The sequence below is a fragment of the Megalops cyprinoides genome, chromosome 1 (genome assembly GCF_013368585.1).
Source record: "Megalops cyprinoides isolate fMegCyp1 chromosome 1, fMegCyp1.pri, whole genome shotgun sequence".
Lineage (NCBI taxonomy): Eukaryota > Metazoa > Chordata > Actinopteri > Elopiformes > Megalopidae > Megalops > Megalops cyprinoides.
In genome coordinates, this window is record NC_050583.1 from 25,874,693 (window position 1) to 25,898,610 (window position 23,918).

The window sequence follows — 23,918 nt, forward strand, 5'->3', positions numbered from 1 at the left end:
GCAAATTACATAGCTTGCTTTTCAGCACACAAACACACACAAATAAAACACCAGCAAGAAGGAAAAAATACCACATCCCTCACCAACCACAACTGCATTAGAAGAGGTGTAACTCAGTCTCCATGAAACTAAGAAGGCTGCAGGAAAGGTCCATATTGAAATACACTGCAGTTTCACCACCACAGGGACTAATGACCAAAACACTGAACTGCTGACACAACACAGTGCTGAACAGCAGTGTATAAACTCTTAGGTAGAGTGACTTACATAACTTTCCGTTTTTACATGTTAGTCCAGGCTTGGTACAAGGAGAAAATACAGAGGGGTACAATTGCAATCCACAGGATGCACAAAAAGTCATAAGTACTACGTAGACATCGGAATATAAGGAGACAACTGGGATGCACTAAGCACCCCCATAGCACCGGGCCTGTGCTACTCATTTACACAACTGGGTATTAACTGGCCAAATTCAGGTTAAGCTTCTTTCCCAATATGGTACTTGGGTGATGCATACAGTGTAGTTTCCCAGAAAATATCAGAAAATCACCTGTATAAAATAAACAAAAATTAAGGCTCTGGATATTATTTTATTTATTGTTACAGTCTTTTTTATTCCCATAAACACACACAGCACCATTCTGAAAAAAAATTTCTTTTGACTGCATTGCTACAGTTTCTGAACCTTGCGAGCCAGCTTAACATGCCTCAGACAGGTAATTTATTTGCTAATTTCAGGATCTACAGCATCCTCTGTCTAATGTAATTTATATGTGTTCTTTTGGTTATTTTTCAAAATATAGGCTTATATGTGGCCAGGAGGAGTAAATATGTTTTACTCATTACATTCTCTCAATAGTATAGAAATCCATTTCCAGTGAACAACCTTACCATCTTCTTCAGAGGGTAATTTTATCTTTTCAATAAAGGTACTGTATATAGGATTTTCAGTTATATCACCATTGTTTTCACTGCCTCATTGTCATTAATGTATTTTTTATTTGTGTATTAGATTGGCTTCATTCATCTTCATTAGAAAGAGCGCTCTTTCTAATGAAAACCGAACTGTACAATAATATATTCAAATCTTCGCTGATGTGCGCATTGACTGCAGCATGACGGAAATAGGCCCAAATGCCACATGATTCACACTTTTGGCTCGTGTGAATGCAGATTAGATGAAATCGTAGCAAAACATGCAATCAGCAAACTGTGTAAGACGGCCAAAGACCAAAGACTCCAGCGTGAGAAGATTGTTCTCTCTCGTGACGGAGAGGGTTATAACAGGATTTTGCTCTAGTAAAACACACCAGAATGCTTGCGTAACAGAATGATGAGCAGAGCACCTCTCTCTCCTCTTTCCATGCTGTTGCTAATCCTGCTCAGCCAGACTTGATATCTGTATCCTGTAAACCCACGCCTCTCTCCGTCTTCAGAGGTGTGAGTTTAATCACAGCCCAGAATAGCACAGGCTGGTGGAAGGGGAGCGGAGGAAGCCGACTCCGGTTGCCTCCTTTGACGAGAGAGCAAGGCCCAGCGCCTTGCCAGCCCTGCCTCTGAAAGCATTCAAGCTGTAACGTGTAAAGTGACTCATCACAGTTGTTGCTTTTCACTGCACCCTTTCGGTACTTGATGTGATTTGTGGGAGTAGAGCAGCAATGGAACTAACATCACGGGCATGTTAGAGGAGGTTGGTTGTATGGTGATCAATTACATCATGCGGGGAAAGAAGGCAGATGTTCAGCCGGATGATATGGTACTTAGATATTTCTTCTTTTGTCTTTTGATATGAAATTCTAAGTGTAACAGAATAGCATTTTAAGCATATACAGTATGAAGGTAACAAAGGTTATGGAGGTGCCCCACTAACCACTACTACACATAGCCAACTTTTTGTCCGTTATATTCAGAAACATACTGCATCTTTTTATCACAAATGTACCTAGTCACCAAAGCTAAAAATAATACCTTTACATCATTAGTGATTTTGTAATATTTGTGTTAACTATTTATTTATACTGTTATGCCCAAATATCAACAACAACAAATGTAGACATATTAATATGTGGTACTTCTGATGCCACATTGATTTTCCTAGTGCTCTTGATTACGATTACGATATGTTCAAACCCAGACACTACAGGAGCCCAGCATTGTTTGGCTGCAGACTCATGGCCTCATTGTCAACAAAGGGCCACTGTTCTTGCAGTTTTATTTATAATGCACCTGTGGAGTTCACAGAGGTGATCTTCTTGACAGTGCTATTTTCGGTACACTTGGCTGTATTGTACTGTAGATAGACTTATTAATTCAGCTGCACCAGCTGCACAATGCTTGTAAGTTAACTGTTATAGCTAGCTACTTGTTTTATACATGAGTGCCTTGTGCACTTTGGATGCATTATTGGTGTAATCGGTTTGTTATATATTGCTAAATGCAGCTGATAAGACAAAATGGGTTCAACGGGAAGAGATAATGTAGCATGAATACAGTTAAACTATTGGGGGTGTAGCATAGTGGTAAGGAGCAGGGCTCGTAACCTATTTAAGTTGCTCTGGATAAGAGCGTCTGCTAAATGCCAGTAATGTAATGTAATATTTTAGGGTATATTGTTTTTTAATCTGTGTAAACCATTATTATTTATTATTTCTTCTTCTTCTTCTTATTATTATTATTATTTTGACAAAAGATGAAAAAACAGTCAAGTCCATATGTATTGTTTTCTTCTGACCGAGAAGATGCCTAAGAATCAATACCTCTTTTTTTGCAAAGGGGAAATAAACACAGACCAATTAAAGCAAAACAATTTAAACAGAATAAGCCATTACAATAAAATAGCAAAATGCTACAGTAAACATACATATATCAATTCTCTTTCGAAAAGGAAGAACAGTCATGGCATGAAAATTACATGTGGTTATAGCACTTTGTTATTGAAAACAGAGAGCGATGTAAGTGGATAAAAGGGGTTTATTTGAATAGTCACTCATATTCCCCATGTCTGTGCTGGTGAATACATTTTAGAGGAGTAATTACTGTCAGTCATCTCCATACCTCATCATTTCAATCTCTTTTTTAATGTGTCTCAGTATCATGTCAAATACCAGGCTGGGGAAGTCAGCTAATTGAGTACATTCAGAATTTTTCCTATTAATCTTTGTTGTTTACATTTTCTCTCATACGTCACTTACTGTATGTAGCTTCACTGCAAATATTTTTTTTTTTTAGAAATTTTCAGACATCTTAATTCACTGTGTCCATACACACACTTGTCTCACTCAATGCAAGTAAATGTGTGAGTGGCCTGAATAGAGTTTCAGTACAGTTATCACAAACTATTTTTGGCATGCTTGTGTCGAATTGGGCCCAGATTCAGTCCACACATTTTCTGTCTCTTAACATTCAACACTTCCACAGCGAGATATTTTTACCTGGTGATATCACCCCTGAGTTCCTATTTAAAGCAGATGAGGACTGTAGGAACAGCAGGGAGCTGGAAGACGAATGATACTTGACAGAGGTGTCAACGGGGAAGTCTGAGAGTGTTTTTGAAGTCAGTTTACTAACAATGTAGGCATTTACAGTGAGTCTGTCACTTGAAATTGAAATGCACTAGCTCTGGGAATAGGCCCAAACACGGGGCCACTCGAAACATTTCCTGAATTGATTACACTGGTGAGTTAGCGGGGAATCATGCCGAGACAAAGGCGCAAAACAAAGCAGAAACAACTTCATCAATTTTTAAACCGGTTACTGGAGGATTTCCCCGTACTTCAGTCAGGCGTGTAATTCTGTTGTATTTACAAACCCTGTCTGCTGTGCCAAAGTCATGTGTCAGACAAAAACACTGCTACAGAAATAAGATACGAGAAGAACCTGCAGTTTTCACGTTACGCTGCTGGCCAAAATTACAGGGTTGAATTCAGAACTGCTGTTCTGATCCATGACAGGGCTTGCTGGAAGTCTTTAGTCCCAGCCATATCCTCTTCTATGATGGAAATAGTCTTAAAATACCCACATCATGCCCACTTTACAGTTATTAAATGTATCTAAATCACAACATCAACGCAGTATTGTTTAAATAATTGTTGTGTGTGTGTATGTTCTCTTCTGTAAGGCTTCTTGTCAGTAGGGTAACTGCCAATAATGGCTGTGGAGGACTTGGAATGTTATTGTATGTCCCATCCTATGTATCATCTAATTTGATTTCAAAGGAGGAAAGAAAGAAACATGAATATTTGTGCAGGTCCTGAAACTTGTTGAAATTCTCATTGGTGAACAGCCAAATAAATGATGACGTGTATTCCATGACAAAATGTATTACATTTCCGTCTCATAACTGTTCTATCCAGTTTCCAAATGTGCTGCTGTTTTACAGTTTAAAAAGAAGGCCTGCTGATGTGTTTCACAGAAAGGCAACTAGAGAGCAGCAGAGCACCGTTTGATGCAGACTTTGCTTCACAAAACAACCTTTCAGTTGGACAGTTGATATTAGACCCATTTAAAATGAAAGTAGGTGCGTGCCTCCATTGCAAACAACCAGAACAAAATGAGTGCTCTGAAAAAGAGCAAAAACATAAACCTAATTGTAGGACTGGTCATCCTATGTGTCTGACCCGACCACTTTTCAGACTATTTGAAAACTCCGGAGACATTAATCTCAAATCTCTTACTGCAGGGTCTTCTCTCAGTAGAGGATCAGTTTCTCTACACTTAATTGAAATCATGGTTGAATATCACATCCAAGGATTTACTCAAGCATTAAAATGTTATGATAAAGTTATGATTTTAAAGTATCATTCCTTTAAAATTGTGATTCAAGACAGAGAGCTTATCATTGATTATTAGGGAATTATTATCCCTGATAAATGATCGCTTATCTACATATGCATGTTCTGTTCTGTAGATAAGACTAAATAAATTCTGAATATAATTTTCTCATAGATGAAGAAAGAGGTAATAATACATTTTGTTTTCACCAGTGGAACAAAATCATGGAACTTGGAAATGAGGGTCACATTTTCATAATACGTGTGGCCTGAAGTCAGAGTTCAAGTCATAACTCTGAGGTCAGGGTGACATTTATATTACCTGCAACTGGCCCCAGAGACATGCCAGAAGTGCACAGTAGTACCAGTGAACCCACTGAAAGATCTGCTTTGAATAGCACCAATCATGCAATGAATCAAACCAGGTCATTCTGAAAGATTAAGTAGAATATAAAGGTATGTTTAAATATTGAAATAGCAGTCCTCTTCAAGGACAAAACTTCAATTATCCCAGGTGAGCAAGCCATAAGGGTCAGACAAGAGGAACCAGAGTCCAAATCTACTTCACCCAGGTGTTGCATGGATACAGATCATCGGGAGCATGAGGACAGGCAGACATTGACCATTCGCATGGAATTACAAATGGAGGATTTTTCATTTCACTGGATACATGGCTGGAAACAGCCATGTAAGCTTCGTAAGTCGCAACATCAAGTGACATCATTTCAGAGAAAGAAGAAAGTACGCTGAAGAATCAGAAAATAGTCTGAATGTTTAAAGAGAGCCACTTCCACCATTATATCTATTAAGCAGGATTATGTGAGGTACTGCACTTTTCCTGGAAGCAAACTACTTGTTTGTAGAATAAAGAAAAGAATTGGTAACTCCTCAGTATTTTTTAGTTTTAAAAAGTCTTGAAAATCATTGGGGTCTCAGTCTTCACCAGGCCCCTTGCTGTTAAATATACAGTCAAACCAAGAAGATTTTAAAGGGTAAGAAAATGGTCAACAAGTCCAATTGTATTTCATTGTTTGGACAAGAGCTATGATGGTGGTTGCTATGCTGGGTGGTGCTGGCTGGTGATGCTTTGTTTGTACCCGGAGGCTGTTGCATTGGCCCTTTCTAGTGGATGGACAAGACGTGGATCCCTCCCCAAAAGGCTGCACCAAATGCCATGATCAGATCCATTATATAGGAGTCACCCCCTCTGCTCCATGGACAGTACCTCTGGAGAAAAGCATGAGAGGCATCTGGCGAACAGAGGGAGACAAAGAGCAATGAAACAAATGAGAGAATGCATTCATATACTGACACTTTCTTTTTGGATGAGGACCCTGGAGTATTGTATGTATGTATGGTATGCATTTTCTGCAATAAAATTGTAATGACGTTATTACATGACTTTGTGCAATTAAGATAAAAATAAAACATATTAAGCATCTTTTCTGCAGAAAAAATGAATCCACATGTACATTTTTATTATATCATGTTTTTCTGCTATCTAATCAGTGGTATGAATAAATACGGAGGCCACTGTATAGAAAGTATTTAACTGTAATTACAATCCAATTAGTTTCCCATGAATCTATACAACACACTTGCTGATTCTTTGTAGTTTTAAGAAATATGAGCTTTAGTCATGATAAATGGCTGTATGTTACCATACAAATTAGTGGACCATCTGTTGTAGAGCTCAGTGAGTGCTGATTAATTTGCTTTAAATAGCAATGCGTTAAGTAAAGATACAAATCACATACTGAACTAATTATAGGGCCTATTATTTGCTGGAGATGAAGCGGAGAGAATGCAGAGCTCATCTATTTTTGTCCACAATGGGGGCACAGATCTGCGAAGATTGGAAATCAAGGTTTTTTGAGCATCAATTCGCACATTTACAGTAAACGAGGAAAAACAAGGATACACACTCTCACCGTTTCCACAGCAGAAATGAACAAGTCCACTGATTCCAAGTGAGAACTTGTGTACATTTGTTACTGCTGCAACTGCATTTATTGCAGTCAAAACAAGGATGAAGGAAGACAGGCATTGGCCTCTTCTCCTTTGTTTCAAGAATTACAGTATCACTGCATTATTAACAAATGAAAAATTCCAAACTGTATTCCTCTGTGGGTCCTTGACTTCCATTAGATATTCATTCAGTTTATTACCTCCTTGTCTGTTCAAATATGAATGAAGAGAGACACACCTTCGTCCCTTTAGCACCCACTCACAAAGAGGCCGATTAGTCTATTCAAAGTCAAGCTGCTCTGGAGCATCGGTGAAATACAATAAAAACACCACTTGTCAGCTGCTTTTATTTACTTAGCGTGCTGCAGAACGCTAAAAGGATGAGACCTACTTTTCAGGGAGCTTGAATATTAGAGTGTGGCAAGCTGATAGCGCTGTTTAAAAAAAACCACAGAGCTGTGGTAAAAAAAAGAACTGTAAAAAGCAGAACAAGAAAAAAGCGTCCTTTTCTATCGAATTTACGGTTCTGTTATGAGGTATGAAGCAGCTTCTCAGCCCGTCAGATCCATTTTAGCAAAACAGTGCGACATGGAATGGTAATAAAAAACAGAGAAATATTGTGTGGAGGCAAAGTGTAGAAAGATATACGACTCTGGAAAGTAAATTTGCAGAGAAAAAAAGAGAAAACAGGACAAAAACAAATAGACATCCTGGCACTGGTGAAATACCGCAGTGACTGGAGTTGTAAGAAAGCATATTACATGTATAATTCAGCAAGGTCTCTCAGCCCTGAGACAGGCTGGGAATCTTTGAAGGTGGTGTCATATAGTGACAGAGGTACCGATGCTGACTCAGTAGAGGAGGCTAAGGATTTCAGCACAGTAAAAGCAATATTGGTTTCATCACCATCAAGGCAAAGTGGACAGATGAGCTCCAATGAACACAAAATCATACCTTGATCTAAAACATACAAAACAAAAATAACAAAAATAAATTCAAGTGCACTGTGGCCAGCAGAAAATTCTCTAGTGAGAGGAGGTCAAGTGTGCCTGCTGAGAGTGAAACATTAACTAAAGAAAGGCAGTGCAGCAGCTGTTCCTCATGGACAGAGTGCAGCTTCATCTCTTTCCTTGTTTGCCAAGGGCTCTTGACAGGTCCTAATGAGGATGCTTACTGACTAATACCAACTTGCTCATCAGCCCTTTCTCACAGGACAGAGGACAATTTGAAGATTTTATAAAGAGGGACTGAGTTTACATCATTTTACTCTACACAAAGGATCCAAGAAGTTCGGTCACAGTATTTTCAATAGATTTCCCAATTTTAAGATAACAATTTTGAATTTAATAATATTGATAAAATAATTCTGTTTATTTAACAGGAATAAGATCAGAAACACCAAAACAAATAAATACAAACATGCTATACCATATGCATTCAAAGTTTGTCACCAAATGTATAACTATAAAGCATGTGCTTACAAAAACACTTCTGAAGATAAATGTGAAAATGAGTGTTCATTACACTTAAAACAAACAATTCACTTTGGATTGTAAAGAAGCAACATCAATTACTTGCTTCCAGTTGATTCAGCACTTTAAAAGAGTAATGTAATTCCAAAATAAATTTGATTTGTTGTTTTATTTATTATGGATACGTCAACAAGGGGAACATAATCTATATTAATTTTGATTTTTATCCAAGAAGGCCCATAGGCTGATCTCTGGTATGGATTGTCATGCTGTTAAAAATATCTTAATGTAAAGCACTTGCCTCCTGGGGAAAAAAATAATCCCAGGTAAAGCTCTTATTGTGAGGACCAAGACAGTCAGCAACTTCTCCCTGACTAATCATAGTATTTAACATAAGCAACTGTATTCAGTTGCCTCCTACTTCAAGATAACGTAAACCTCAGCTGTGGTATCACTGTATTTCTCTACCCCATGCGGTGCTGATGGGATGAATCATCTTGGTGGATTCCATTACGATGGCCTAGTTGACACAGGGATGACCTACTCTTGCAACCTGCAACACTGAAATCACCTTAGCAAACACCATAGGCTAACTCTGGAGAGCACCTGTGTATGTTATGGTATTGTGCAAACTCATAACTGTTTAATGACAGTCTGCTTTCCGACTGTCTGTCCCTGTTACTACGCCCAATGCTGTAGAGATTGCTTTGCCTGTCACATCCCAGTTTCTGCAGAGGTTAGCTTTCCTCTATACACCCCCAAACGACAAGGGGATTTGTTCTGAAAGCCTAGGTCTGCGTGCCTTTGGATACTGATGGGCTATTTTACACTTTTTTCTCATACTCTGCCTTTTTGTAGACTTTCACCCCTCAAGAGCAGCTTCCACTAAATGATAAATTTTCATATCAAATATTTTTGTAGGCAATTAATCTTAGATCAAACGTTTTACAATACTGTCCTAGTTTATATTTCAACTTTTAATCTTTTTCATTGATGTTCTCTTAGTATCACTGAACTCTTTCTCAGTTATATTCTCTTCGTCTTGCACAAAATGGGCATTGAGATTCTGTGCTGCACAGCGCAACAGTTTCAGACCATTCTTTCATATATGAATGATACATCAACAGATGAACACATTTGATAGATCTATTGATGTCTGTTATTTTGCCAGAGAGAGCATATGTTGTCCATTACACATGCAGTTTATGCTTTGAAAGATGTAGACAAAATCCGTTTGGTCTGCTCACAATGCACCATCAAGTGCTGTGCATGTATTACATTGATGTAAAAACAAGGATTTCAGCAGTGCTTGACTCTTAATATATCTGTGAAAAGCAAAACTACCATCTCCCCGTTGTACACATATATTCCTCAGAAGTGTCGTAAACCACCCAATCTCCTTGCATGCTACTTTCGTGGTTGATCACTGAGACAGTGAAGGAGGCTAACACTTAAAGAAGACTCAGAAGAGCCCAGCCTATAGGATGATGGAGAGTTTAACAGTAGAGAACAATGGCCACACCGCCCCCATCTCTTCTGAACCAGCGCATCCCCATTCTCTCTCCTGCCTCTTTCACATCTGTGGACTCACGGTTGCGTTACTGATACAGAAACACAAAAGACAGCTGCAACAAAAGGATCCTGCTTTGAAATGGGACAACCGCATCAGGCTTTTGAATTCGTCTTTCAGTGCTCAACATTGACATATGAATACATTGAAAGATCTCTTTCTTTCTTGAAATATTAGTATTTGCCAGCTTTTCACAACATTACACAACGCAAATGAAATTTAAGCTTTGATGGATTCCCATTACATCCCATAAGCTGCCAAAGCTGAAAAAGACACATTCAAAAAGATATATCTTCCTCTGTAAATCCCTCAGATAGAACTAACCCTAAATATTGAAACATAAAATATGATCGAAGGAAACTCACATTTACTCAGTTGTAAGATTATCGTTATTTGATGTCTTGGTCAACTTGTGTGAGAAAGCAGAAAAGCATCATTAGCTTAAGCTGCTTAAGAGAAAGGGCTACAGCCCTTGCAGACTTGAACAAAACATAGTATTATTTTCAATATTACAACAACACCACCTTGGCACTGCCACTCAGTAACAACCTAAAAATAATGTGTTTCAAATCATCGTTGAAAGCGTTGAGTGTTATTGAAAATATGTTTGAAGAAATATTTATTCATTTTTGCCTGTGCTGCTCAGATTAATTTGCCACCCTCTCTGTCATGTTTGGATTGCCTATTCCAGGCAGTGGAGAACAGATAGGAGCACGGATGGCTATAGGCTGAAGCTGTAACCATTTGATCCGTGCTGTCACACATAAATGCATATTGAATTTGCATCCATTTCTTCCATGTTGACATAGTAAGGAGGGTACTAGATGGATGCTGTGGCTATGAGAAGTATGAATATGCTATATTAAGGGCCAGTATTACAAACCACGTAAGACGAAAGACAAAAAAAAAGACAGATGATTGTAAAAAGGATTCTGCCTTTCTGTTAGAAAGACACTCCATTGCGCATGACGGCAGGAGCGGTGCTGTGCTGCCACACAGCTCTAGGTACGAGCAGGGGAGGGTGTGCGCGGGTACTGCTCTCCCTCACAGCGTCGGCTCATCAGTCCCCCAGTGGGAAAAGCAGCTCTTTTGATTTCCAGTAAGGAGGATTGGATCAATGCGCCTGGAGCAGCGCAGCGGCTCTGTTGCCCGCGGGAGCTGGAACTCCGCGCGGGTTTGTTGTCGGCACCGATATGAAAGGTACCAGTCAAAAACAAACGGCCTTAGTGAGAAAAGTCTCTGTGCTTTCTGTGCAAGGGCAGAGGGAGGAGGAGTGGCCGCACCCCTGGCCTCACCAGATTGGGGCCTGGGCAGCCTGCAGTGGAAGGACATGATGAGGAGACAGGCTTCAGGAACCCGTGATCTCAACACTCTTGGCTGGGCTGAGGGTGCATATGCCGGGAGTGGTGATACTAAATGCTGTGTCAGGAAATTAAAAGACAATACACTGGAAGAGCCTGTACAGGCAAAGAATTTGTGTTTTTTGACATTAGTCTTAAAGGGGCTTTGGTTTCATCTCCATTATAGCTCACAAAATCATATTACTGCATAGAGCATTTGACACGCCATTAAAATTGAAGTTGAAGCCATCAATCTGCCTGAAGTAAAAGCTTTGTTATTGTGAGGTATAAGCCTCTCTGGAGACCTTTGATAAGAGGGTTCACTCCCGTGCGGGATACCTGGGCTGTATGCCAAATTGCTCCTTCATTCCCCACTCCCTCAATCCCCGCCGACTCCAGATCAGGGATCAGCAAGTGATCTCTTTGTGTGACATGCTGAGCTCTGATCACTAAGGGGGCAAGAAGCAAGGAAGCCTTGGGTCTTTGAAAAAATTAGACTGGATGACACTGTACATGTGGTTGAGAAGGTCATCAGTCCCTGCCTACCTTGGCATGAGCACCATAAACCATCCTGGATCAGGCTCAAGTCTGAACAGCTTTTCAGGTGTTGTAATATTCAGTCATTTTGCCTAGGCTGCCTGTTAAAGCTTATAAGGATGCACTGCACGTCCACACCACTTCATTTCCAGAGAGTTCCTCTCTTCCTCACTACTAATGTGGCCCACAGTTATACTGCTCTTGCAAAATGGCTCCATTACTGTCTACCACAACCATAATGGCATGCAGATGAGCTGCCAACAAAGAGATCTTGCGAGGTTGAGGCAAGGCATGATTGACAGCTTAAAATAAGTACCTTCAGCTGTCATTTTTCCAGGAAAAGCCTATTGACAAGAAAACAAGCAGTCAGTAAATCAGTGCTGAGAAGTGACTTCAGAGAACTTTCAGGGGATATGGGGATTGGAGCTTAAATGTTAATTTACAAAGACCTGTGTCACTTTCTAAGCTCCAAGTTCCAAAGCTATTTAAAGAGAAAAAAAACTTTTAATCAGATGAATTTCACTACTTGTATTTGAACTAGCTATGGGACTGGAAAGCTTTGATTATGTTATGTTACTTATCCTGTAATCCCCAGGGTGGAAGTTAAGTGAAACACCCAAAAATATCACAACAAATTAATAAGCATTCAAGAGTGAATATTAAGCAGATCATGAGTCATTTGGATAAAATCATTATAAAGTATTATAAAAAAACATTACTGGGATTATTAAAACTCTTTGGGAGCTGTAATTTTCAATATTTAGCATTTAAAAAACAGTCACCATAACATTTTTATTCCTTTTGGAGGCACTCGGCATAATATTCAGCAATATTAAACTCTTAAATAAAAATTTTCTTATATTGTTTTCCAAATATGACAATTCATGAGGAGCAAAAAAAAAAAAAAAAAGCCCAAACCAGCATGATGCCCATCACAGCGACAGGTAGAGAAATGGAGAGGAAAAGGCACTGTTTGAAGCTATCAGTACACAATCAAGAGAAGCAGGAGGAATCCCCCTTAGTGGACAGGTGGTTAGTCATGCGAAAGTTGTGCTGTTAAAATGAAAGGAGTGAGGTGTCATGCTAACCTAATGAGACTTGTAATGTGCCAGAGCCCGGTCTGTAGTGTGAAGCAAAGCAACCTGGTAAATGTCAGAGGCCCTTCTGTTAACGTGCTCAGTAGACATGTGAGCGGAGCTCAGGCAGAGATCAGAAACGGAGGCCGCGTCTCCGTGAGGAACAACAGGGGGACTCTGCCAGGAGTTCTGCCAGGCCGTGCCGCCACGATCGTCAGAGACGCCACCGAACCTTCAGCCTGACCATAATGGCACACTCCTGGCAAGGAACCGTTGCATAAAATCTGTCATGTTTCTCTTGCTTTGCATCACTGACGATATCAGGATTTTCCTACAAGCAGCAAATTCATCACACATTCACTGTATTAACTGTTGACAGCATTTTTGTACTCTTGGAATCTACTCAGTTTTGTGCCAAAGGCCCAAACAGTACCAAGCTGTCGATATATTATAGAGCAGTTATCACATAAGCTTCAACCACGTATAGAAATCACAGGGGTGCCCACACTCCCTTTCAACACCAACAGATTCCCTCATGCTAAAATAAGACCTGTTTATAAAGTTGCTGGGATGACTCCAGCCTGATTGCGACGGGGGGCCACACTATTCCACAAACTGCCCAATGTGACTGATGCTGCCCCGCTGGGATTTTAATATGGAAAAGCCACACCATCCACCAGGACAGATCATTCCGCCCAGCCTGAGTCACTTCATCATCACCCACAAAGCCTCCCCTGCTGGCCACGACATCACCTGCTGCTGCCACGCAGGCTCCACTGCTTCCACTCTGGTGTTTATTGCGCTGGAACAAAGAAGTGGGCGGGGGCAAGAAGACTGGTGCTATTCCACAGGGACTTTGTACCAAAATTAAATAAAGACAAATCTCGCTCCTCCAGATCAGGCAATGATCTTTCTCTTTTCTCTTCTCTGCTGCTTTCTTTCTCTATCTCTCTCTCTCTCTCTCTCTCTCTCTCTCACTCACACACACACACACACACACACACACACAAATGTTTTTGCTACAGTATGCTATTAGTGTATAATGTTACAGTAAAAAAAATTCTCACAGACACAAGATAAGTACATTAAGAATACTTACAATGATACTGTGACCTAATGGAATGGACATTTACTCTAGAGAGACTAAAGACATTGCTGCAGTATCGGATTTACAAACCTGGGCCATCATACACCACCTTAGCAACAAACTGTACTTTTTTACTTTTCAATTCATCCAATGGAACTAATAACCTAAGAGGTGTGGAGCAGAGTGTGGAGATGTAGAGAGCTTTTAGATGCTGTTTATAGCTGGTGTTGAGAAGAACAGAAAATGTGTAACTCCTCTCGCAAACACACCCTGGTTTTTCCAGCATCCTCCCACCCCCCTTTTCCATCCAAGTTCTACAGTTTCATCCACACATCTGTGTCCAATGGTCTGGTGCAAAGCCTAATAAACAGAAAGCATGTGCAGGTTTTGGAAAACAAAACAAAAAAAAAAAACAAACACCAATTCACAGCATCAATTCACCTCTGATAGAAGTTAGCAGCTGGCTAAAGCTAAGGTTCGAGTGCTGTAACGCGGAGGGCTGCAGGAATGACAGGGAAACCTTGAACTCCCCGGCAGCTCGTTATTTGCGGAGGTGGGCTGCAGGCCAGGCAGGCTGAGTGGCTGGGCTGGTGAGAGGCTGCAGATCCCCAGATGGTGCTCTCTCTGGGGGCAGATGGCAAAGAGGGGCGGCGCACCCGTGCCAAGGAGTGACGGGATACGCTGAGTTTTAATTCACAATCTTAACACCTGGTCCCCTTCGGAAAATACGAGCCACGTGACGTGGCCCTGGGAGAGTGAGCGTGTCACAAAGTCACAGTCCTACACAGCACCTCCTCCAGCCCTAACTGGGCTCATGAGTTTCTTGTCGCTAGTTTGAAAAGAAACTTGTGGCGCTACTTTGTCTTCACTGACCCATACCTGGACCAATTTCACTGTCCTTACAAATACATTTTACTTTGGTAAGAAAATACTTCATTGGTACATTAAGATATACATTTTTGATATAAAGATGTACATTAATAATAATAAAAACATGGCTATGCTTGTCACATCTACTTGTCACATAAGTATCAACAACAGTAACAAATCCAGACAGTGTGAAACATAATGCTGCAGCCCATGACAAACTTTAGAGCCGTCACTCAGTTCAAGGTATTTCAAACCTCACGTCACAGTCCTCCAATCCAAACTGAGACTTTTCATAAAGGACAGCACCCGAACAGTTAACAATCAGGGAGAAACTGGCGATGTTACTCCATCTCAGTTTCAGAAAAACAAAAAATGGAAAGAGCTGCTCCTCTGCTCAAGAAACAGCCACTCGTCTGACATCAAAGATGCTCTGAAATGCATGAGCACAGCGGACACAACTTTTACTGGGTGCTCACAGGAACAGAGAAGGTGACCCACCACTCGTCCAGCCAGACACACTAAATCTCCTTTGTTCTAACTCAGCCTCATTGCACAAACTGGGTCTTCCAAAGACAGACTGCAGTTAGAGGTGTTTTATATCCATACTGTGTGTACTAATGCACCATTTTTTTTTTTTTTTATAAAAGTTCATAAAATGTTACTGCAACTGAATTTTTGTGTACACACTTCGTTAAGGTTATTTATGGACTGGGTACTCTTTGCAGCTGAACATTTATATCTACAATAAGAAGAGAATAATAACAGTATACCAAAAGATGTTTTACTTAAAACCTGGCATTTTAACATACAACCTCTCCAGCACAAATATTTACAAAGATAAGTTTATAAAGGACATGATAACATGTATAGCATTACAATTATATAATTTCAGGAGGACAATAAAAGTGTACATACATTACAATTATTAGTGTTACTGTTAATTGTAAAAAAAAAGCAGTTAAATATGGAACAGGGAGTGTCTCTTTTCCTCATTATTGTCCTAGAGTGAACTGTCTTCATTTCTTTCGAATCTTATACTGCTTTGACATTTGGTGGTGTGGCAGTGCAGATACTCACCAAGAGACTCAATTTTATCAATGTCAGTTACTGGACTTTTTTAAATCAAATATGGTCTCATTTCAGTCACACCATCATGGCATGATATATGTTGTAATGTAACTTGTGTTAGTGCTTGTGTGCTATTTTTTTAAAAATATGGGGCTTAAATAAGCGGTCCTAAATAATATTAAAATTGTTATGTTGTCTTAACTGATGTGACCATATGCTACATAAATATCTCAATATAGTTTGTGAAGGCTTTTAACAAAGATCACAGACAAGCTTCCAGTAACAGTTCTGTTTCTTCCCTTCTCCTATTTTCTGTTCATTTTTCTGGTTTCTGATGTAACCATCAAATTAGGACTGCCCTTTCATCCTTGTGCATAAATGTCTGCCCCCCCTTGCCCCCATTTCACAACTCCCTCTGAGACAGGCGGGCAGATGGATGACAACACCGCCTCCAGCTTACTCCATCCAGGTACCATTTTGAGGGCCTGTTAGGACAGGGTATCTTAAATGCAGTCTCCTCTGATATGTTTCCCCACTGCTCAGCTGACTGGAAAAATACTGCATTTGGGATTTAGGTGTTATCCTCTTTTTCAGTGTGGCCAACTGCAGATCAATCATGTCAGACCCATTAGACAAGCTTGCACCAGAACATTTAACAGTACAGGAAATGTTCACAGAGGGGACATTATTGTAAGATGTCAACAGTGCCATCAGTTCAGGATGTTTGAAGGTATCTTAGACCTGGAAAAGCACGGCCACACAGGAGAGTTCGGAGAAAACATGCTGTGTGCTCAGCCTAGCCATCACACCAATCAAAAGGGATGAGGTTTGGCTGCAGATCCGCTTTTTCAAAAACCTTAGTGATGCACCTATTGTTATCACATCAATAACAGGGTATAGACAGATTCACACACCCCAGTAGTGGAGAAACCTTGAAAGCTTTTCATTCGAAACAAATGCCAAATGTGTGCAGAGCAGTCCTGTGTAACTGTGACCGGGCAATGACAATGTGTTAAGCCGGAATGTGTGAAAGTGTCACGCTTACAGGGAGCTTTTGGGCCCCTACTGAACCTGTTAGACTGATGTCATTTGTTATCACAGCAAATTGACTATAACGATATCCTCCTCACTTCACAAATTTAGGATGCATTCTGTATGATCCCCTGGAACAAAAGACACACTAAGTGCTTCCATCCCACTATGTCGCTTCCATTTCACAACAAATACCAATTTGAATCTTTAAGGCTGGGGCCTTAAGGAATTTTCATTATTTGCTTTTGAGATGAAACTGACAGATGCTGTTTAATGTTCTTTTAGTAATGAGTCACAGAAAAAAAAAAATTCTCCCTTGAAGAGAAGAGAAGTACTATCTTTAAAATCTTACTGCTCTGCACACGTTCCACTGCGAATGGGCAAAATTGACTCATGTTCCCTGTTGATATCCAGCTGTGTATTTCTCTTTTTGTACAAAAAGCAGTTGTTTGAGAAAGAACACCCCAGAGATAAGATGAGAAAGCAGGGAGGAGGGGAATAAAGCACACAGTATCTCAACAGTCTGCCTGTCAGTGATGACAAACTGACTTAAGAACAGGGTTTAAACCAATACCTCACATGACTGACACTTAGGTGAGAGGAAGACTGAGCTACTTTAACTGCACCATTTCCAGATTTTGTATTTACCTCCCCAGTGAGGATAGCAAAAAAGAGACGTGTGTTGCTTTACAGTGTTATTCCATTAAAGCTATCCAATGGCAGGTCACCCGTGGAGCATCAGGAGGTAAAGGAGACAGAAACAGGGCAGATGTGATCGATAAGCTTCTGCTTACTTTCATCTGCATCCACCAGGGAATCCCCCTCTGCTAATCCAGGAACAAGTGTGGAGTTAACCTTGACTTTCCTATAAACATCTGTACTCCTCAATACAGCAATGAGCAGTTTTGCAACATGTTGCTTCAATGTCCTCGGGTAAAATTAAGAATTAACCAGAGGCATAGTAACTAGGGAGTTTTGCGCACCACTATTACATTTGGATTACTCAATACTGTTCTGTGAAATCACCAAATCACCTCTGTGTTCAGGTTACTGATTGACAGGTAAACAGATAAAACAATCTGTTAAACAGACTAATGACTGAAAGTAATGGGGTTGACCATGTCCAACCCCTGACCCCTGTATACCCTCCGCTTCCTCATCTCCAGCCCAATCCCTGACAATCTTATTGGGCAGGCATACTTATAGTACACCAGACCCAGAGCTCAGGCAAACAGTCAAATGAAAGGTTGTCAATACTTTCTAAATAGAGCAGCCTGCTCAGTGTCACCCATAATAGAAATGGAAAGAGGAGATGGAGAGTGTGTGAGAGTGCTGAGGGTGAGGATGTGATTTGATAGTGGGGAGGGAGATGAGTTTGTTAGAATGTGTCAGTCATAGAGTGTGTGTGTGTGTGTGTGTGTGTGTGTGGGGGGGGGGGGGGAGGGGGTGGGGGGGTGGGGTCTGTGCATATGATGGCTGGCACCCTAGAGAGGCTCTACAAAACCAGCAAAATATTAGACACTGATAATTACCCATGCAGCAAGTAATTACACACCCTCTCCCCATAAAAGCTTTAGTTGGCTTCCAGATGGCCAAATTGGAGGTGCACAAAATCAATATGTTCCTGACCTCTGTACCCCTTCCAAGCAGCAAGGTCATCCCAACACACTTTCCGCTGTGCCTGTAATGCATAGTGACATATTTGGTTACTTGAGACCAAATATGGAACACTCCAAGGCCTTTTCCTACTCCACGGGCATCCCTACTCCCTGTACTACTCACTCTCACCTTGTTCCCCCTTGCTAAGCAATTTGTTCACCAACTCCTGTGAGAATGTCGAAAGGAAGCTGACACACTTTTGATATGTTGGGGCGAGAACTACGAATTTGCATTTGTGCTGAACACTGTTTTCTTCCCACCAAATTTTATGGTTCAAACTCAAGAGAGTATAATTTGTTCACAGCTCTAAAAGAAAAAAACAGATAACCACTCTAGCTGGCTTAAAGGAATGCAATGTCACTATTAAGAGTCCAAAGTCATTTTTTTTCCTAATCAACATTTATTTGAAATATGAATAAAACACACAATATAAAATATTTCACGTGCATATGTCTCTCTTGGACAAACTAAAATTATAAAGACTTGAGTAAAAAGTCGAAATGCCAGAATGTGTTTACCGTCTTTACTGCATCACCTAAAATGGTGTCTAACAGTGGAGATGAAACACAAAGTACAGTTTTCACAGAAAGAATGAAAAAAAGATAATTGTCAGGACACAGAAGTGTTCTGGCTGGCTACTTTCATACTATAATCTTGATAAAGTACCCTGTTCCAAGTTTTGTGTTTGCTCCTACTATTTAAAGATTGTCTTTGTGAAGCGACAGTAATCCACTAGAATGTGAAATGAGGTCAAAACAAATGCCTTTGACAGTCTTGCTTTCGAATAAGTGCTCACTCATGTTCATCCAGGCTGTGCATTGTATTTGTTTCCATGGCAAATTCACTCCCCCTACTCTCCTGTTTGCAAAAGTACATCAGTATGGGTATACGGCAGACAAATGCTGTTAGCTGAAGATGTACATCCAATACTGCAAGTCACAAAGTATATTTGCAATTTAATGTAACATAACCATTGATAACATAAACATGTCCCTGGCCACCAACCCGAAGGAACTGTTTAGTTTCGTTTTAATCATAAAAAGTTAAATGCATAACCTGAGAGCATGTGCAATATTCTTTACCAGCTGACGAGAAAAGCCTCTGATGAAAGGAAAGCTGTTTATTGAATGTTTCTAAACAGCCGCTAACAAATCACATTTTCTCACATTTTTATCATGTATTGTTTGGCTGGACATCGTTCTGTGGATGATAGTTAAATGTGGATTCCTCTGGGATTCCTCTAGGACTGTTGTTGTTCACACAAACATAGGCGAGCATTGAATTGCCATATTAATATACTGATCACATCTAACGGAATGATCCAGAAGATGGTGAGGCTAGGGTTTCCTTAACGTAAGTGCCAGGTCTCAGACCACAGGCAGCCCTCCTCAGTGATGGAATTCACACAGGTGCTCTTCGGGATGCTGATCCAGACTGCCATTGGCTGAATGCACTGTGCACAGTCACTGCTTCAGGCTAGTAGTTTCTTCAGATCTTCATCCATACCACTTTCACTCAGCTGATCCAGACTGTAGTAGCGATGGACCACTCCCTTCTCCGTCACAACAACTACCCTCACTCCATGGGGGTCTGTTCCCAGCTGACAGCCAATGGCTGAGCTCACCACCATGTCCAGGCCATTGTGGAACCCCCCTGCGTTGCGGTGGTAGTGTCCAGAGAAGACTGCTTTCACTCCTGGAGCAAAGAGAGGTGACAGATATGAGGTGAGTAGAGTACTGAACCCTTTACTGCAACATCACTTTCTAGATTTACTGTAAATCAATGTTTTGCCACACATTGTCACCTCCATAAACAACACAGTCTTGCTCCGATGAAACAGCACAACTAAACCTCTGGTGAATGACAGATTTGGTTTTAAAGCATTGGTATGCAGCCAGTCCAACAAAACACATCATCTCTTCTAAACTATATGAATTCAATTGCATACTTCATGGCATTTAGTGAGGCATAAAAAAAATATGAAAATGACCAATCTCTTCAATAAACAAAATTTACAAGCACCATTCTTCATACTAAAAGAGTAGGTACTATTCTTTACGTCAAGGTTTATGCCCTCATGTCCAAGACCAGATAAGCTCTCTATAGCCAGAATCACATCCAAGTAACAATCTGTGAGCATAAAAACACAGCCCTTGTCACTCTTAAGTACCAGATCTGATAATAATAAGATTATTTGCACTGTCTTTGTTAAAACATTTAACCCTGTTAAAACAGAACTGTACTGGGTTTAGCACTCTGATATTTCTCCTTCTACTAAAAATGAAAGCACTGAATTAAATATGACCCTTACTGTTCACAGAGCACCTGATGTATTCGTAGTGTCATATTAGAAATTTTTTCCCAATATGCGTCTTTACTGTAAATTAGGAATTAATTATTGCACACCTGTCTCATTGCACAAACGAAAATGGTGGCCTTTTACTTTAAAAAAATGTAGGGTGGGACTGTGTTTATTTATAGAATAAGAAATACTGTATAGAAACCTTTTTTCATGGATGAAACTTCTTTGCAATTTATTTTCCATTACAAAACACATCATTATCGAGATGGCTTCCATCTGTCCCCCGGAGCAGTTTGCAGCTTTTGAATGGTTTTGCTATTGTACTGTAGCACTTTTTATACTGTTATGCTGTTATGCTGTTAGAAATTTCAGGCAGAATGGTGGACTGAATGCAGAAGCCCACCAGTTGGACACGCAAGCCACATCGAAATGAAAGCAGCAAAATAAACTGTACTGGTCCAAATATAAGGTGATGCCTTTTAAAGCTGGTAGTTCTTTTTACCAATTACACAAATTTCACCAATAAATACAGTATATAAATAATACATATGAGGAACAAATGAGGAAAGGTAAACCTTTTTTTTTTTAAAAATTGTACAGGAAATGAGGCCCATGGTACAGGACTGTATTTCCCTGCAGCCAAAGTCCAAAGTCCAACACTACATGATAGCCGATATGATTGGAGGATTTTTTGCCTGATAAAGAAATTACTATTTCGATAAACACTGTGGCATTTATAATTACTCAGGAAAGAAAAAATGTAGTTTTTGCAAAACATGTAAATAGAAAAAAAGAGAGGGAGAGTGGGAGACTAAAAGAGTCCTAAATTAACTCTGAGTCTCCCCTAAACCATAAGTGTTCTGTCTTGGTTAATAGCACACCAAGCCTTTTCCTGAACATGAGCATGGACTCTATATAAAGAAGACTCTTTCTCTCACACACAGGAATAAGAAACCTTATCCATGATATATAACACACTGTCTCAGTTCTTAGACCAACTGCAGTCACTTTTCATGGATCATCTACCTTTGAATCAAAATGTGTGATTGTATGATATGCTGCTATTCTTACACACTTTGGTTGGTGATGAAAACCTACAGGCAACATATCCATTGTGCTAATGCATAACGTTTCTTGGTTTCCTTAGCAATGCTCTTCTTAGACTAGCAGGCCATATTAAAAAGTACAAATTTCGATGGGATATGGTATGTTCCATAGCAGACGACATCTGTCTGTGCACACCTCCGACTCACCCAAAAGATGAGAATCAACAAAAAATGCGCAATACAGTATTAAAATAAACAAAAAGAAGCACTGTTTGATGTAATCACAAGGATGAGTCATCACATAATTGACAATTTCCAAGAGGAAAAAGCTTTGAAATTCTCCTCAGTTCAACCTATAATGTACATCAGTACAGTTTTTCTGGCCTTAGGAAAAAGGAGAAAAAACATAACACCAGACCTAACACAGGCTGATCAAAAATAAATGAAAGAGAGGCCAATTATCTAGTACAGTCAGATGTGAAACAACAGAAAAATCAAAGTACTTTTTAAACAATTCATTAACCCAAAGGACTGCCTCTGTCAACTGGCAGAGGAGACAATAATTAGAGGGCACTTTAGTACTAATGACAGAAAGATTGTCACGAATGTGAAACATATATAATGATTATCTATAATATGTACTGCATATATTAAATATATATGGATAAATATGACTGTCAAAAAATATAAGGCAATGTATTTTACTGCAGAAACCCACTTTCAGGGTACAAAGGTACAGCAGACACACAGGATCTCATGGTATGCAATTCATTCATATATTTTTATTTTTATTAAAATGTATTATTAATACTTTGCATGCAAAACATCCTTATGCTGAATGAGTTGTTCGGCTTACATTTTGAATGTAGGCAGTCCTCATCTAACGTATACACATGCACGACATTGAGGAAATGCACTACAATCAATTTTTTTGCTACACAAAATCCTGATTTATGGTGAGAGGCTGGGGAGTGTTACTTCACGCATGCGTGGAACAGTGTCCCATCCCATTTTAGAAACTATTACCTTATAGAGTCTAGCTCGGTTCCCAAAGCACTAAAATGATTGACCAGAAAGAGCTGACGAAAAAGAAAAAAAGGAGAAATATAATGGTAACTGCTCTCCCTCATTGTTTTTTCAAAGAAGCTTAAAAGTGAAAAATCCATTAAAACTATGTATTGTAAAGCTGCATTTCCCTCCTCTCCCAAATGCAGATCAACTCAGGATGGAGAAATCGTTTAAAACGTATGAGCCTCCTGTTGTCCAAGTCAAAGGAACCAGTTTAGAAAAGGGTTTTTTTTTTTTCGACTGCCCTCTGAACTGAAAAAACACTTGCAGTTGATTTGAGGTCTAGTATAGCACATGCTATACAAAAAAATGTATGTGGTACATCCTAAAGTAGGAGCAGTGCTCTTACTGCACTGTAAACGACTGAGCTATCTGGGATACTGCATTCCCATTACACTTCATGGTAGGGTCGATGCTTCTTAGCTTATATCTGAACTGAACTTAAAAAGGAAGCTTTCACCTACCCTGAAAACTGCTCACGAAATGCATCTTACTCCAACACAGGGTGCAAACCTGGGTTCCACTCGACACTAAAGAGGTGATTGACAACATGGAAATGCTGCAAACTCCTGAGTCCTGACTGGCAGATTCCAAACGTATATATTTGACACACAGTGTCATTGGTGCTGGTAGCTCTGAGCGTACTGTATTCACCCCTGAGTCCTGTGAAAGTGAATTTGTAGCCAAATACAAGAGTGCTCAGGTGATGTTTTTGATTGAGTAGACTCAAACAGGAAACATGAAAAAGCTTTTCTTGAGATTTTGTAGGTCAAAGACTGCCTGAAGTGCTCAAGCCCCTCAAAATAACAACAGAGCACAGACAAATGGCTTACAGCTAAACTTTGAAGCAAGTACCGTAAATATCTAACAGACAAACAATCAATTCCTAAACACAGTTTTTCCACCCCTTGCCCATATTTTAGCAGAGAGGCAATATGTTGCTTCTTCTTCTGTAGAAACTCCAGCTTGTAAAGAGAGCTGTCATATCAGTCATAATAAGCAGGGAGGACTGACTCAGCTCCCCAGCTGCCACGCTCATTATTTGACGATTAAA

At 39.9% G+C, this 23,918-nt stretch overlaps 1 protein-coding gene across 1 annotated transcript in view; it reads right to left on the reverse strand.

Moving 5' to 3' along the window:
* Positions 1 to 18,894: 18,894 nt before the first annotated feature.
* Positions 18,895 to 23,918, reverse strand: part of cpped1 (calcineurin-like phosphoesterase domain containing 1) — a 42,588-nt gene continuing 37,564 nt past the window's right edge. Inside the window, exon 4 of the mRNA XM_036541826.1 lies at positions 18,895 to 20,143. Coding sequence (XP_036397719.1) covers positions 19,920 to 20,143 — 224 coding nt within the window. The 3' untranslated portion in view covers positions 18,895 to 19,919. The remainder of the gene's footprint in view (positions 20,144 to 23,918) is intronic.